We start from the raw sequence: 18,100 nt of genomic DNA on the forward strand, positions 1-18,100 counted from the left end.
TGTCTTCCTCAATGTTTTCTACTGTCCCTATTTGGTTTTCCTGAAGAAATTTTAAAAGGCCTTATTGTTAATAAGCTAAAAAATGTAATAAAGCATTGAGCATGATATCTGGCTCAAAAACATTAGTTATTATTATTGCTTTATTATTGTTGTTGTTATTAATGACAATTAAATACTGAAAGGCCTCCAAAATAGCTTATCTTCCACAACTAGCAAAGCCTTAAAGAAAAATCCAGTTCAAACAAGTCAAATTATATTTTTATCAAAAGCAAAATTGAAACAATACTTTTCTCCCCTCAAAATCTGTTTTTAAAGCGTTAAAAAGGACAGTAGATCAATATTAAAAGAGCTTTATTTGTTAACGTCACATAAGAAATTTAAGCAAGTTAAGCTATCTTAAAAAACACAACGAATGCATTTTAATAGAGAAACCCTTCCCTCCCTCCACCTCCCTCCCCCACCCCCCTCATGAATTAAGAATCTAAGAGAAGAAGTAACCATAAAACAAAGTTTTGTGGAATCCATCATCCAGAGTGCTTACATGGTGATTAGGTTAATATTGCCTTCTTAAAAAATTTCTATTTTAAAAAAAATTATAACCTTGATTGCTTATTACAAAAAAATTCAGTACAAAAGTTCAATATATTGAAAAATGCTTTTCCCCTCCCTCACAGCACCATCATATATAGCACAGAATAATGAAGAGCAGATTGCTAGTCTAGATGGAGCAATCTTCAAATTACACCGAGACGCACAGTGGTTTATTTACCCTCCCCCCCTCATAAGAACTTAAAAAAAAAAAAGAAAAAACACACATACAAAAAAAGTCAAAAAATTTGAGGAACCCCTTCCGAACAGTACACAGTTAAGTTCAGTGTCAATAATTCACATCTTGCAACAAAGTGTATGGACATGATTTCTTTTACAAAACTTTCAGTGTCAAAAAGGAAATTAAGGCCATCAGATTTGCAGCTTAAAAATTCACATAAAGGAAATATAAAAATATTCTGTGCTTCTGAGAAGGCTCTGCACTGTATACAGGTAAGGATTACCATACTTCTTTATTTTGAGGAAGACAGTTGAAAATTTTACATAATTGCACAGCTTCTATTGGATGCTCTTGGGGTTCCCTGATGAGGAAAACAGAAGGAAAAATTAATAAAGAAACAGATCACAGTATTCTAAAATAAGACAAAAACTTTTAACTACAGGGATACAAAACCATATTACCTACCTCAAATGGGCGCTTTATCATCTCTCATCTTTTCTAACCTTTTCTTTTTTTCTTTTTCTTTGTTTGTTTGAGACAGAGTCTCACTCTGTTGCCCAGGCTGGACTGCAGTGGTGCGATCTTGGCTCACTGCAACCTCCACCTCCTGGGTTCAAGCGATTCTCATGCCTCAGTCTCCCAAGCAGCTGGGACTACAGGTGTGCATCACCACCGCACCCGGCTAATTTTTATATTTTTAGTAGAGGCGAGGTTTCACCATGTTAGCCAGGCTGGTCTTGAACTCCTGGCCTCAAGTGATCCACCTGCCCTCGGCCTCCCAAAGTGCTGAGATTACAGGCGTGAGCCACTGCATCTGGCCTCTAACCTTCTTTTATAGACTTCTTTCTAGAATACCCCCCAACAAATTCCAGAACAGTAATTGTCAACTCTGGCTACACATTCAGAACCTGAGGAGTTTAAAAAAAATTCTGATCTAGGTCCCTTGATCAATCAAATAAGAATTTCTCATTTTACTGGGAAAGGGTAGCTATCTATATATAATTTTAAAGTAATTATAATATGCAGCTCAATTTGAAAACCATTGTTCAGTAACCTCTTTTGATAACTTAGGAAACAGGAGATCAGTGGATCAGCTTTTAACAACCACATCGGAGACTACAGCTTGCTAGATCCTGAACTTACAAATCCCAAGCCATCTGCGGTGGATTTGTCCTCCAAGGTGAAGTCAATATGGCTCCTCTATCCATTTCTTTATCACTCATTAATTCCGTATAACCTCACAATATGACTTGTGACTTACCACTGATTGAACTAAAACTGGTTTTTTGAAGGTCACCAAAACACTTCTAATCAATTCAAACGGCGATTGGATTCATCCTCAAATATGAAGTTCAAACGCCTGTTCTGCCCTTCCATCTTTCCTCTTATGAACCTTGGTATCATTATTTTCTGTGATCACAAAAGCTAAAAACCTCATACATCTTTATTTTTTTTATTCTCTCACCCTCAAGTTTAGTCACTAAGCCTTAGTAAATCTCCATTATATATTCCCTCAGTGCCTCTAGAATCTCCCCTCTAGAGTTAGTCCCTCTGATTCAGCTTGGCCAGTGATATTTTAAAATGCACTCGTAACTTCTCCTTTGTTCCAAATTGTACAGAAGCTACATCCCCAAGCATTCCAGACTATGTCAGTTTAATTCCAATCTTTCAACTTCATTTATCTCTCACATGAACCCTACAAAATAACTGGATGAGTGGATATACTTGATGCATTAAGTCTTTTTTCATGAGACGGAGTCTTGCTCTGTCACCCAAGCTGGACTGCAGTGGTGCGATCTCAGCTCACTGCAAGCTCCGCCTCCCGGGTTCACGCCATTCTCCTGCCTCAGCCTCCCGAATAGCTGCCACCGCGCCTGGCTAATTTTTTGTATTTTTAGTAGAGACGGGGTTTCACCGTGGTCTCGATCTCCTGACCTCGTGATCTGCCTGCCTCGGCCTCCCAAAGTGCTAGGATTACAGGCATGAGCCACTGCGCCCAGCCACGTTACGTCTTTACACATCCTCTGCAGTGAGTTAAAGATCACCATGAATTCTTTGCCATTCCTCCCACCAACAGGTGGAGACTATTTACCCCCACTTTGAATCTGGAGTGGCCTCATCACTTTGACTAAGAGAATGTTGAAGAAGGGACAAAGGGCCGTTTAAGAAACCTGGTTCTCGCCGGGCGCGGTGGCTCACGCTTGTAATCCCAGCACTTTGGGAGGCCGAGGCGGGCGGATCACGAGGTCAGGAGATCGAGACCACGGTGAAACCCCGTCTCTACTAAAAAAACAAAAAATTAGCCGGGCGTGGTGGCGGGCGCCTGTAGTCCCAGCTACTCGGAGAGGCTGAGGCAGGAGAATGGCGTGAACCCGGGAGGCGGAGCTAGCAGTGAGCCGAGATTGCGCCACTGCACAAAAAAAAAAAAAAAAAAAAAAAAAAACTGGTTCTCTTGAATCAAAATGTCATGGCCAAATGGTGAAATCAATCTACTAAAATACAAAAAATTACCAGGATGGTGGGTGCCTGTAATCCAGTATTGGCGTGCCTGTAATCCCAGCTACTTGGGAGACTGAGGCAGGGGTATCTCTTGAACCTGGGAGGGGGAGGTTGCGGTGAGCTGAGATCACGCCACTGCACTCCAGCCTGGCGACAGAGCAAGACTCCATCTCAAAAAAAAAAAAAAAAAAAAAAAAAGAAAAAAGAAACCTGGTACCCTCCACTTACTGCCATGCTATTATAAAGAAGCTTTGACTAAACTCTTAAATCGTAGAAATCCACACAGAAAGAGACCTAAAAGATATTCCAGCCGAGGCCAACTTCTGAGCTGAACACAGCCTGCTTGCTTGAGTTCAGTCTGCAGCATGTGGAACAGAAACACTGCCCAGCTGAGCCCAGTCAAACCACAGAACTATGGGAAGTAAGAAATCGCTGTTTTAAGCCACTAAGCTTTGGGATGGTCTGTTGGTGAAGCAACAGATAATTCCAACATCCTCAGAACACCATCATCTGCCTTCTCTCCAATAACCAAATAATCACCCATCCTTCAAATTAGTGGACAAGCATCACCTCCCAGAGTTCTTCTCAACTACTCTGCTGGCCTGGAGTACCTCCTCTATCATCTGACATGCTATATAACTCATGCTGAGCCACTTGTCTGGCGCCTTGAGTTCTCTCTTACATAATTATTTTACTTCTAGTAATTACGATGGTTCCCATTTAAGCACAGAAAATGGAACTTGTGCTTGTTTCTTGTAAGCTACGTGTAATGTATGTGTTTTAAAATATTCCTCCAAAATGTATGAGAAGACATCCAGGTAAAAAATTCATGCTACTTCATGGAACCCACCTCAAGTGGTTCTCAACCCTGGGGGTTAAATACACGAGACGGTGTTTATTTAGACCAGGACTAGGGCTAATGAAGCAAAGCAGACTTACGACTAACATTCTGAAGCCATGGAAACAGTCTTATCAGGATAAGGGTAGACATTTTGATTAATGATCACACTCAAACAGCTTGAGAATATAAACTGAAGGCTCATTAGTTATTAATAATTCCAATTTAATTATAATTAAAACCAAATTTGGAGTTTCTTTATTTCAAGGGCTCTCAAAAGCCCAACCATCAGCCAACATCTATCTTCAATTAGATAATGATTAGGAACTTAATACAGCAAGAATTTTGTTTCACAATGAAGTTGAATATTACTTTGTTTTTTTAAAGTTTATATGCAGATGCTTGCTCTAAATTAGTGATCTAAACCTTTTAATCATAGAACCCTACAGAGTAAACAAGTTTGGGCCATAACAACCAATCCATAGACACGTTTTACTATAACACATAATGCACATTAGAAAACAAAGGACAAAACTGAAATTTGGTAAAATGAGAAAAAATAAAAATAAAAGTGCAACATATTCTTCCAGTACCCTAAAGTATCACCTTGAATATCCCTTTGGGGAATACAAACCCCACTTGGTAGATAACTGCTCTGGTTCACCAACTGATAGGGGAAAAACCCAACCACACTCTTGGTCTTCATGTAATTCTGTGAATAAAATTTGAAATAAATATATTAAATAAATAAAGTAATACCTGCTGGTGGAAAAGTTCTTCCTCAACAACCACTCCAGCTGCTTCTTCCTCCTCCTCCTCTTCTTCAGGTATGGTTGTTTTAAAGACTGTACTTCTTTGAGCAACCTCCTAAAAACAATAGCAGTTTAATTTTAAGTTAAAAAACACACTTAAAATCACCAAACGCGGGAGAGAGGGACCTTTTCTTTGCTTAAGAGACAGCATTTCTTGCCAGACGCAGTGGCTCACACCTGTAATCCCAGCACTGTGGGAGGCCGAGGCGGGCAGATCACCCGAGGTCAGGAGTTCGAGACCAGCCTGACCAACATGGTGAAACCCCGTCTCTATTAAAAATACAAAAATTAGCTGGGCATGATGGCACGTGCCTGTAATACCAGCTACTCAGGAGGCTGAGGCAGAAGAATGGCTTGCATTGAGGTTGCAGTGAGCCAAGATCACGCCACTGCACTCCAGCGTCACAGCAAGACTGTCTCAAAAAAGAAAAAAAAAAGGGGCAGCATTTCTGTTTATTATTATTACTATTATTCATCCCTTTTTTTGGAGACAGAGTCTCACTCTGTCACCCAAGCTGGTGTGCAGTGGCATGATCTTGGCTCACTGAAACCTTCATTTCCCAGGTTCAAGCGATTCTCATGCCTCAGCCACCCCGGTAGCTGGGATTACAGGTATGCACCACCACGTGCAGCTAATTTTTATGTATTTTTAGTAGAGATGGGGTTTTGCCACGTTGGCCAGGCTGGTCTTGAACTCCTGGCCTCAAGTGATCCACCCACCTCAGCCTCCCAAAGTGCTGGGATTACAGGCATAAGCCTCCACACTTGGCCCCTGTTTATTATTTTTAAAGGGGTGGGGCGGGGGGAGCTGTATGTCAGTAACTTTCTGGTTACTAAACTGAAATTTCCACATAATTAGTAGCAGTTCTTATACCTTCCATATTTCTTGCAGGGGAGGAAGTGATATCCAATTTGAAATATCTGCCGAGAAGTTTCCACTGCTTTTTATCCTATTCTGTTACTAAGAATTGTGCAAATTATTTGACATACTAAATTCTTTATAAAACTCAACATGAATTCAGCTTAAAGATCTTAGCTCCTGGCAAAGAGAAGGTGCTAAATAAATGCTGAATAAAATGAAGCTAGAAGCCAACTGTGATCTCAGGGGCCATCAGCAACAGGACCACTTGATAAGTGGGAAGAAAGGACAAGCTCCTTTCATTCCTTTCAGCAACTGATACCTCTTGAATGAAACAAAATCAAGACATATGAACACTGTACACTATTTACCAATAATGTACTAGCGAGGTTCCAATGTATTCTGTACAGAAATAGGTCTCCTATCATTCACTAAAGGTATGACAGAAAGCAAGTATTTCCATTTTCTACTAAAAAGGTTAAATACAGATTACTTTCCAGTGGAAAATGCTGACTTGGCACAAATGCAGCAGTGTTTTTGCTTAAGCACAAGGCTAACCTGACGAGCTGGCAGCAAGTAAATGAGTGTGTCCTCAAGAGTGCTGCAGAGCATATAATTTTATTCTGTACCCTGTCTTAAGGTCACTCAAGAAAGAGAATGCTACAGGGGAAGACACAATATTACTTCAGTAAAAGCTTATCTAACACAGACCAGCTAGTTCACAATGGCAGAGAAAGAAAACCAAAACCCAGTGTCACAGAAATGAGACTTCGATTTGAAATATGCCCAATAATGTGTTTTGTAAATAAAGTAAGGTGGTAGAATAGTAGTTTGTGGGGATTTTTTATTACTCTTGCAGGACCGAGGAAGATGGACCATTCCGAGCCTCTCAATTAGCCAATAACTTCAATTCTGTGAAATTGGTCTATCTTTACAAACAGAAATAGCCATTTCACAAATATCAGTGTTTTAACCAAATTAGTAATTAAAAAAAAAATGTGATTCTTTAGATCAACCACCATTCAAGATATCAACTAGGAGACAGGAGCATATAAAGCAGAAAAATAAATTCTTAAAAAACTTTGAGACTACCCAGCTTTTCTCAACTCATCTTAAAATGAGGAACGAGTCAAATAAAATCTTCTATAACAAAATTACCACATTCCAGCTTCTAGAAGCTCATGGTATACATCCCATACGCAAACATTGGCTCTTAAGGCTCATGATGTAGCTTAAGACTATTAGCCAGGCCGGGCGTGGTGGCTCACGCTTGTAATCCCAGCACTTTGGGAGGCCGAGGCGGGCGGATCACGAGGTCAGGAGATCGAGACCACGGTGAAACTCCGTCTCTACTAAAAATACAAAAAATTAGCCGGGCGTGGTGGCGGGCGCCTGTAGTCCCAGCTACTCGGAGAGGCTGAGGCAGGAGAACGGCGTGAACCCGGGAGGCGGAGCTTGCAGTGAGCCGAGATTGCGCCACTGCACTCTAGCCTGGGCGACAGAGCGAGACTCCATCTCCAAAAAAAAAAAAAAAAAAAAAAAGACTATTAGCCTCAATGAGAACCTCAGAAAACAGCAACTTGCCCGTCTTCATTATTATGAATTACCTTAACATAACTACTTTAAGTGTAACCCTGCTGTTAAGCACTTTTCATTTGAAAACATGCAAAAACCAATTAATCTAATACAGAAAGCCGTATAAAAAATGAGTGAGCTAATGTCTAAAAATCTAGGTAGAAAAATAATAAATAATAATTTAGAACCAAAAAGCTGTTGGGAGGTTTAGATCAAGGAAATTGTTATTAGTCAAGATGCTACTAAATAAATGTGTTTACCCCAAGTGTCCTGAAAGGTCCACATAAATAGTCTTACATGACAAGCTTTACTCTGTCTATAAAATGCAGCATTTGTCTGCCCCTGCTCAGAGCCTTGGGCATATGAAGGTGCACTGATCTGTGCAGTGGTGCCTGGAGCCGGCTGCGCCTGCTGATGCTGCTCATCACTGCACAGCTCTGTGCTCAGTCATATAATGCTGGAAGCCTGGCATCAGCCACGGTAGGAGTATTTACACCACAGAAATCAGCAAATGCTACAAATCAGGGCGATCTTATGTGGATGAAAGATGATTGTTTATATTTTATATATTGCATCTCTACATATATAAGTAATCATTTGCATATACAAAAGTTTCCATTATATCTATATTCTGGAAAGTTTGGAAGGACTGTTTTATTTTTTATTTCCCTCATAAAAACATCTTGTTTTTGCCATGGTGACAATTGCTGTTTTTAACCACCCAGTGCCCCCTCCCTCCTAAGAGCCCCCAGGTTTACCTGGGTACGCACCCCCCATGGAGCACACATGTGTCACAAGGAGCCCAGTGTGATGTGGCTGTAGAGGGGAGGGAGAAGGCTTAAGCTCTAATTCCACCCTCCCAACTCCAGGAATTGGTTTAGAGGCGGGCACGTGACCCACCCTAGTCCAGTGTGAGTGAAGCCCAGGATGGGTGCCTCACAGGGAATGAAGTTTAGCTTCCCTCCATAATTCAAACACTCAATATGAGATTATTTGGTGGGCTGGATTGTCCATTCTTTTAACAAACTTCTACTGCCTTCTGCTTGCTAGGCTGTTCTGAGAGTTCTGTCAGGAACGAGGAGAGAAAGTGGTATGAATACAGGTCTTATTTCATTAGACAGTTACTTTTGGTATGTATTCATTTAATTGGGTAAGACCATGTTTATCTGTCAGTAGTACCGGACCACATTAGCAACAATCTATAAACTCCACCATAAAGAGCACTTTTTTGAAAGATCACCTTCCCACAAAAAGCAAATAGAAAAGACGTACCCCTGGGAGCAGCCGGCAGCTATCTTGCGTCCCCAAGGGAGGCAACCAGAAGAGAAACAACAGACAGATCCCCGGGGACATGCTGTGAGCCACTGGATTAGGTCCACTATTTAAATTTTTTATTATGTGAGCCCAAAAAATTTCCATTATTTCTAAGCCAGTTTAATTGGGTTTTCTGACATTTCCAATGCCCCAGCAAGAAGAAAAAAAAAACCATAAAAAACAAAACTGACTAAGCCATTTACCAACAATCTTACTGCAAACTGGTCTTTATGGTGGGGATTGTTTATAGATTTTTCCTAACGTGGTCTGGTCCCTACTGACAAATATGGTCTTATCGAATTAAATTAATAAATGCCAAAAGTAACTGTCTAATGAAATAAGACCTGTATTCATAATACTTTCTCTCCTCATTTCTGACAGAACTCACTTAAAACAGAGCCTTGCAAGCCGAAGGTATTAGAAGTTTGTTAAAAGAATGGACCAAACTTGGCCGGGCATGGTGGCTCACGCCTGTATTCCCAGCACTTTGGGAGGCCGAGGCAGGCGGATCACAAGGTCAAGAGATTGAGACCATCTTGGCCAATATGGTAAAACCCCATCTCTACTAAAAATATGAAAATTAGCCAGGCGTGGTGGCATGCACCTGTAGTTCCAGCTACTCAGGAGACTGAGGCAGGAGGCAGAGGTTGCAGTGAGCCGAGATAGTGCTATGCCACTGCACTCCAGCCCGCGCAACAGAGCGTAACTCCTCAAAAAAAAAAAAAAAAGAATGGATCAACCAACCAATCAATCAATCAAATAAAAAAAAAAAAAAGAATGGACCAACCAACCAATCAATCAATCAAATAATCTACTATTCAATGTTTGAGTTATGAAGTGTAGCTAAGCTTCAGTTAGCTTTACTAATATGTCATCAGTAATACTAGTAATACTGTCTGAAGATGCATCCCATGTCATAATATCTACTACTTTGTTCATGTCACTATATCTATTTTGGGGGGCATTTAAACCTGCTGCTCCATTCCAAATATCCTCCTATAACATTGTTTCTAACTTGGAACACACTTTCACAGAGAAAAAAAAAAAAAAATGACATAAATAATGACTAGATTCCATGGCTCACGAAAGTCCATTTAATCTGCCATGTACCCCTTATAACAGTGCTTTTCAGTCTTATCTGAGCAAATCACCACTCTTAACAATGTTTCGCAAGAGACATGGTTACAGTAAGGGATAGACAGGAAGATGGCCATGAACAGAACTTTTTATCCAGGCACCTCAGACTCCTATAATGAATGCTGCTATTGCTTTATTTCTCTGAACATAAGTCAAGGTCCATGTCTGACTTTTTTTTAGAAAATGCATCCACTAAATGCTTCCTGAATTCCTGTTATGTGCCAGGCATGATGCCAGGATCTACCAGAACAGGCCCTTGCCCTCAGTGTGCTTCCTCTAGTGAGTGAGAACAATGTGATGAGCACCACGCAGGTTAGAGGCCTGCCCGTGGCACTATGGGAGCAGACAAAAAAACCCCAACGGGACGGTGTGATTTGACCCGCTGACCACTCCTTCTTTCACAGATACTTTCCTCCCTTGGCTTGCCTGACATCACACACCATTTTCCTGTGACTTCACTGGCTGCATCTTCTACCTCCTTTGCTCTTCTTATTCCTAATGTCAATATTTTCTAGGGCTCAATTCTGGACCCTCTTCTGACAAACTTTACTCAGCGAGTCCTGTAACTTTATCTATTTATTTGAGACACAGTCTTGCTCTGTCGCCCAGGCTGGAGTGCAATGGTGCAATCTCAGCTCGTCGCAACTGAGCCTCCCGAGTTCAAGCAATTCTCCTGCCTCAGCCTCCTGAGTAGCCTGGACTAAAGGCACGCGCCACCACGCCCGGCTAATTCTTGTGTTTTTAGTAGAGACGGGGTTTCACCATGTTGGCCACGCTGGTCTCTAACTCCTGACCTCAGGTGATCTACCCATCTTTGGCCTCCCAAAGTGCTGGGATTACAGGCATGAACCACTGCGCTGGGCCTGATACCACAGTTTATCTTTATTACATTTATCAGGAAGTCACCTTATCTTATTCCCTGGCTCCCTTACTCTCTTTAAAATGTGGGCTCCATGATGCCACAAACCATGTATGGCTTTTTTCCTGCTTATTCCTAACACAAAGTGGTTGGCATACAGCAGATACTCAGGGTTTTCCAAATAAATGAATAGCCCTGCACTTGTAAATATGGTTAGCTTCCCTACCAGGTTTGCCAGCCTAACATTCCCCCTATATATCTCCTTTCAGCACCACTCAGACTGAAACGCATACCCAGTCAGGTTGTAAGGTACAAAACAGCAGAGCCTGCAACCCTGGAAACTGGGTGAAAAGGTCAGAAGCAGTAAGCATGTCAGAACAAGGTTATGACCAATGGCTTCCTTGCAAGCCAACTGACAGCTCTCATGGTAGGCAAAGGATGAAAAAGCAGTATTACAACTAAAAGGAAAATGAGAAGTACAAACCATCCTAAACTCACAACACAAGCTCCATTAACATGCTTATAGCAATCGCAACAAAGGAGGGACTCAAATTCTAAACAGAGGCTCAGTGATGCTTTGTATGGCACCTGGATAAGGTGATTTGATTCACTAGGGAAAGACAAGGAGGAAGCCGTGTTTTACTAGCTTCAAAGCACACTTTAGCTGCTTTATTAGGAGGTAGTATTTCTAAGACTAGTATCGGTAGGGGTATATGCAGTGTCTTTAAGTGGCAATGGGGACGGTAAGGTACTTTGACGAGGATTCTAAGACTGACACACTGAAAACATACACTCCAAGAAGATGTACACTCCACAATCTTCAAACTCACAGTTTCATGAACATTCTGAGAGCTAGTAACAAGGTTAATAACTTAAGCATTTACTAGATAAATGTACTACGCCAGATACTATTCCAAGAATTTCCCAAGTACTGTCTCATTCTTATTATCAGCTCATGGATATTGTGTCATTAATATCCATTTTTAAATGAGAAATCTAAGAGAGGTGCAGTAACTGCCCAAAGTCACAAAGCTAACGTGCAGTGAAAACAGAAACTGGACACAGACAATCTGTTCTGGAGCCTGTGCTAATAATCAGTACTCTGTAATACACTCCTATTTATTCCTAAAATTTAAAGACAGCTTCAGTTCAATTTACTTAGCAGCTTCGGTCTGTTTATGCAATCAGTTATTGCACGTTTCAATCTGATCTTGATTTATACTTGCACAGTGAACTTTAAATGAAATTAACATTGTGGTGGTCCTGATAAACTGGCCATACCTCTCCCTGAGAATTTTTCAGTATAACCTTCACATCTTCGCCAGTGCCCCACGAGTTCTGGTTCTTCCAGATGAGGTCAGTTGGGGGACTGGCTGTGACACCAGCGTTTGCAGCCCAAATCTGTAAAAAAACAAAGCATGTCAGTACACCCAGAACCCAGTTCTCCCACATGCCAATGACAGCAACGCGATGAGACTCAAACACTTGATTCTAAAAGCCTGAGAACTATGCCCCAACTACAGAGTGCTATACATAGCTATGTGGCCAGAACTCACAGAGCTCCTCAAGGCCTCAGCTTCCCCATCTGATAAGTGAAGATGATGATATATAAAGCCTTGAAGTAAAACTGCCTACACTCACATCCTAGTTCCTTTACATACCAGCTGACCCTGAGCAAGTTACCTTAGTCATCCATAAAACAGGGTAGAAATGGCACCTGTAACAGGTGCGATTATTGAAAAGAGCAAGTGATAACCCACATTCAGTGGCTGGCTAACTCAGTGAATGGCAGCCTCAGCATTCTATTACTCTGGGGTTTATGGGCCATCCTTCCATGTTAGAGCCTTCTGTGACTCCCTCTAATAAGGTTCTCTGGCTGCCTACAGCAAGAACTAAACAGACCTTCTGCAGCAGACAGCCTATCTAGAATAATCTTATGGAAACTGGTACGTCTCCAGACAATGTCACAATACCCTAGAGTATCTGAAGACTACGCTCCAAAAAGAATGCTGGAAATGGTTCCAGGGAAAATATAATTGCTATTCAAATAGGCCAAAGAAAGAATTATATTTTCCTTCTCATGAGCATGAAATTCTTTTTATATATCTACTGGCAAAAGAGAATGGATAGAGTGAAGAACACCTGGCAGTCAGAAAGCCTAGGTTTGAATTCTGGACAAATCACTACACCTCTAGGAAGCTCAATGCCTTTAGCTACAGGGATACTACTAGCCCTGATCTTTTAAAAAGATCATTTAAAAACAAATAGAAAAGTTTGTAATCCATACATTGTTATAGAATATAAAAGACTTTATGACTGCAAAAGGAAAGCTGAAGATGGCAAAGACAAGTATATTTCAAAATGGGGGCCAGGTGTAGTGGCTCCAGCCTGTAATCTCAGCAGTTTGGGAGGCCGAGGCAGGCAGATCACTTGAGCTAAGGAGTTTAAAACCAGCCTGGGTAACATGGTGAAATCCTGTCTCTATCAAAAAAAAGAAAGGGTGGGGGGTGGGGGTGGAAACAGGAAAAAAAATCTATGAATTACTGATTAGGAGAGAGCCCTTACTTTTTAGATGTTCACCTGAAGCATACAGATCTTTCATCAGCATAACAAATAGAAAGGGGCACAAGATATTAAGTGGGATTAAACTGAAAAAAAGAACTGAATCTGGTCCAACATTCAGACTATGCGGAATGTTAGTGTTTTCCTAATTGTAAGCACTATTTCACACTAGCCTATATGTAATCACATAGTTGGTTTATGTTAATAATCATCATCATAAAATGTCAGTATCCTTGCTGGCTAACTTAACCTAAAACTAATATGTCCTATAGCCATGTCATTCAATATGGCAGCAAAATGTGGCTTGTTAGCACTTAAAATATGGCTACTCTGAAATGAATGTGCTGTAAGGGTAAACTACACACTGGATTTTGAAGAGTTAGCTAAAAAAAAGAATGTAAAAATATCTGACTTTTTAGACTGATTACATGTTAAAGCAATATTTTGGATATATTGGGTTTCATAAAATATAGTTCTAAAATTCATGTCTTTCTTTTTTACTTTATTTTAATGCGGCTATAAGAAAATTTAAAATTACACATGTGGTTCTCATATTTCTATTCTAGAGCTTTAAACTGATCTTTGCTTTTGCCTCTGCAATTTTACAGAAAGATCACTTATCACTACCATGTTCCAAAGAGCTGCTTATCACATTTAATGCCAGTTACTGAAGGGAAAAAAGTATCACATTATTTTATATGATAATTGAGTTCTCCACTAGACCTCTAGAACCCATGTATTTAGTCCCTGAGGTAGTATACCCAGTAGAAAAAGCACATGATTGGCATAAGGCTCCCATATTACTTCTGAGATAAAGAGCACACTCCATTCTGAATCCTCTGAACTAAAATGTCAGTCTTTTTACATTATACTGCTTCCATAAGACATATAATAGGACTGAGCAATATTTTCTCACTATAGTAATTACTAATGAGAAGAAAGGATATTGTACTTAGGGTAGTTGATCCCATTTTTACCCATTATTACCAAATTAGCATTTGATATTTTCACAAAGTGGCATCATGCTCTCTGAATACACCTTTTTAAAGAGAAGTCTGAGCCTTTGATCTTCAACAGTAAGGTTTGTATCAACATAAAATTATAAACACATTTAAAACATGCATTTATTATTTTTTAAAGAATATATAAAAGGAAAGAGACAGTCACCTCTACATTCTTTTAGGATGAAAAGAGTGACTTCTTTGAAATCTGTATCAAAGTTGACATATTTTACTGTTAGCTAAAGCTACCTACTAAGTAAAAGCAAAAGAATCTTTTGTTTACTCAATGAAACATACTTCTCTAAAAAGTAAGCTCATAATATTTCAGTAACTATTAAAGATGTAGTATTTCAGAACATACCAATAGAGAGCCATTTAGAAATCAAGACACAGAATGCCAATTAGTGATAATTTACAAGGGTGCCTATAATCTAAGGACTTACTCAAAACCTAGGCTCCTACCCCAACCCCAAAGATAGCTAAGGGTGAAGTAGGGCCTGAACACCAAAATACTACCCAAATGATTCTGAAGCTCACCCAAGGCTACAGATTGCTGTTTTAAGCATTTCTTAATGCTAAATTCTTAACAGTTCTTTATGCCAAGTAGTGTCTCCTGAATGACACTGGGCTATAAGTATCAGTCAAGAGATAGCTTTTATATCTACTGGAATAGACAAGATAAAAATAATTCAAAGGTCAATTCTTCACTACTCTCAATAAGACAGAATTTTAAAAATCTTTTATAGCACTTGCAATGCCCTAATCATATAAAAAGTGCTTTAACGGCCATTTCTAAAATGCTTCTCTTTTAGCCAAAAAACTTTTTACTTTGTTAGTTAACACAATGAAGCTAAATTAAATGATGACTAGATTCACTTACTGTAACAGTCTGGCCTGCCTTCAGCACATATCTTGAGGTATATTTATAACTGACTGATGTGTCTCCAATTTTTCTGATCATCTCCCAGCCTCCCATTGGTTGATCCTACACACAGAAAGGAGGGTGGGGGGTGTTACTTCAAAGATACAGAAAGTTGTGGAATAATCAAATAAATTAATCCATACAGGCAGTTAAACTAAGACGGCTTCACGGCCATCTTCCCACATTTCAGGTTTTCCTACTATAAAAAGAAAACACGATTTTGTAATTTTGTCAAACAGTAACTTCAACAATGAGTTAATTAGTAAGGTACTTAACTTTAAAGAGGACAGAACTGGAAGAACAGGGTATGAACCAAATTCATAATGGTCAAATTCACCGCTAGATAAGGTGGGTCTTTCAAATTTACAACACTATCTAGCTGTCATAATCACAATTTTAAACATCAAGTATTAGATTACTTCAAGCTTTTAAAATAGACACATAAGCTTAGAAACAAGAAAATCTGTCATTTTCCTTCTGCATCTGTCCCACTTCTGCCCACATTCAGCTCTTGTACATGAAAGCATAAGGGGCTCAAAAAAAGGGTCAATGGGGCTGGGCGTGGTGGCCCATGCCTGTAATCCCAGCACTTTAGGAGGCCGAGGTGGGTGGATCACCTGAGGTCAGGAGTTGGAGACCAGCCTGGCCAACATGGTAAAACCCTGTGTAAAAATACAAAAATCAGCAGGTGTGCTTGCGTGCACCTGTAATCCCAGCTACTCAGGAGGCTGAGGCAGGAGAATCACTTGAATCCGAAAGGTGGAGGAGCCAAGATCATGCCACTGCACTCCAACCTGGGCAACAGAGCAAGACTCAAAAAAAAAAAAAAAAAAAAGGCTACAAAGAGACCTTAGAGCCTATTCTCTTTAGCATTAAAACTGTTAGTGCTCATTAGTGCTCCTTCACTCATCCAAATTATGTATTCATCCACATGCAAGATAGTTTTAATAACTGTAGTGAGAAAAGACTAATTTTCAAAACTATTTTTGGCAGGCCCTGAACATATGTTTCCAGAAGTGACATCCATCCCACTGCCGCCTGCACGCTCCCAGACCATGCCTTCCTCTAGTATCATCTCACAACCCATCATGGCCTCCAGCTCCTTGATGCAGAGCTAGGGAAGGCCTACACTACAGAGCTCCTGAAAGCCCCAGCCCTAAATTTCAGAAATCTCTGCTATGAATACTTCATGTTTACTTTTAAACATATTTCAAAATAAGGCTTCATGCTATTTTTCATGTAAAGTATTAGCATTTGTTCATTCACTTATTTGCAGGGAAAAATATTCCCTTAATATCTGAGTCCAGGCTCTTATCTCCTTCTTTCAGTAAGCTTTTTATTAAGTTAATAACTGAAAGAACATCCACCATTTTCATCCAATTGCTCCAACTTCTTCACAAATTTGGCTAGGGCAGAGAATAATAATAACTCATCCTCAGAACCACTGTGATAAAAGGAACGTGCTTTTCAAAAAAGCCCTGGCCCTCTAAAGAAGGGTTAATGAAGCAAATCTTTAAACTACTAAGGGTACCTACCTCTTCTTCCTCCTATTTTAATTTTCATTTTATTTTATGAATTTAAGTAAAAAGGACATAAACCCTTATTCCATGAAGACTTAATGAATCCAAACAAAAACTAAGGAGCTACCACAATTGCAAGAGAACCTAGCAATCTGCAAAGCCTTGCTAGAAAAAAAAGGTCTATTTTATTACCTGTTCAGAAGTGTTCTTCAAGCGGATAAATTTCCCATCAACATCAATTTCTTCGATGCAAACATTTCCAGTGGCTGAGGCGGAATGAGAGATGCTAACGCTACTACTCGCCTCTGATTCTTCCACATCAACCCTCTTCCGCTTTCCTCTAGTTGTACGTACACTACGACTTGAGGATGCTCGGGATACTGTCACACGGGAAGAAGGGCTTGGAGACAGCTTCAACCTACATGGGAAAAATAAAACAATTCATTTTTAAAATACATATGCCCTTCTCGCCTTAAAAAAAAAAAAAAAAACAAGGGCTGGGCACAGAAGCTCATGCCTGTAACCTAACAGCACCTTGGGAGGCCAAGGCAAGTGGATTGCTTGAGGTCAGGAGTTCAAGATCAGCCTGACCAACATGGTGAAACCCCATCTCTACTAAAAATACAAAAATTAGCCAGGCGTGGTGGCGGGCGCCTGTAATACTAGCTACTCGGGAGGCTGAGGCAGGAGAATGACTTGAACCCGGGAGGCAGAGGCTGCAGTGAGCCAAGATCACACCATTGCACTCCAGCCTGGGTGACAGAGTGAAAACCTGTCTCATAATCATAATAATAATAATATCCCACCCCTGTATTTCTAAAGCAAAATATTACTTACAATCTGTTAGCCAAAGCCAAAGTTTACCTTAACTAATGTAAGCTTCTTCATAAGGTGCCCATCATCAATTTCCTTTTTAAAAAAATAACAATCTGAATGTTTTCTCTAGGGATAGAAGTAATATAACCATAATGCAAGAAGTCTGGTAAACGGGTAGAAAGTCATCTGATCTACCACCACCCACCACAGCCACTGTTATAGTTGGTGTACTTTTTTCTCTTTTCATACTTGTACTTTCCTATGATCACAATGGATATAATATTAAAATTATCTGGCTTTTTATCCTAAATCAGCCACTTTCATTTTGGAACTTTTTTTTCTTTTTCTTTTTTTTGTGAGACAGAGTTTCACTCTTGTCACCCAGGCTGGAGTGCAATGGCACAATCTTGGCTCACTGCAAACTCCACCTCCCAGGTTCAAGCAATTCTGTCTCAGCCTCCCAAGTAGCTGGGATTACAGGCGCCTGCCACCATGCCCGGCTAATTTTTGTATTTTTAGTAGAGATGGAGTTTCACCATGTTGACCAGGCTGGTCTTGAACTCCTGAGCTCATGTGATCCGCCTGCCTTGGCCTCCCAAAGTGCTCTGATTACAGGC

The 18,100-nt window shown here is 40.2% G+C and overlaps 1 protein-coding gene across 5 annotated transcripts in view; it reads right to left on the reverse strand.

The window, feature by feature from the left end:
- Positions 1-903: 903 nt before the first annotated feature.
- LMNB1 (lamin B1) overlaps positions 904-18,100 on the reverse strand; it is a 62,025-nt gene continuing 44,828 nt past the window's right edge. For all 5 annotated transcript variants that reach the window (XM_032156541.2, XM_058440551.1, XM_058440552.1 and 2 more), the window contains exons 7-11: positions 16,860-17,085; positions 15,106-15,210; positions 11,944-12,063; positions 4,866-4,973; positions 904-1,130 (exon numbers count right to left, since the gene is read on the reverse strand). In XM_032156541.2, the coding sequence (XP_032012432.1) occupies positions 1,089-1,130; positions 4,866-4,973; positions 11,944-12,063; positions 15,106-15,210; positions 16,860-17,085 (601 nt within the window). In that variant the 3' untranslated portion in view covers positions 904-1,088. The remainder of the gene's footprint in view (positions 1,131-4,865; positions 4,974-11,943; positions 12,064-15,105; positions 15,211-16,859; positions 17,086-18,100) is intronic.

Source organism: Hylobates moloch, unplaced genomic scaffold (genome assembly GCF_009828535.3).
Source record: "Hylobates moloch isolate HMO894 unplaced genomic scaffold, HMol_V3 SCAFFOLD_6, whole genome shotgun sequence".
NCBI classification, from domain to species: domain Eukaryota; kingdom Metazoa; phylum Chordata; class Mammalia; order Primates; family Hylobatidae; genus Hylobates; species Hylobates moloch.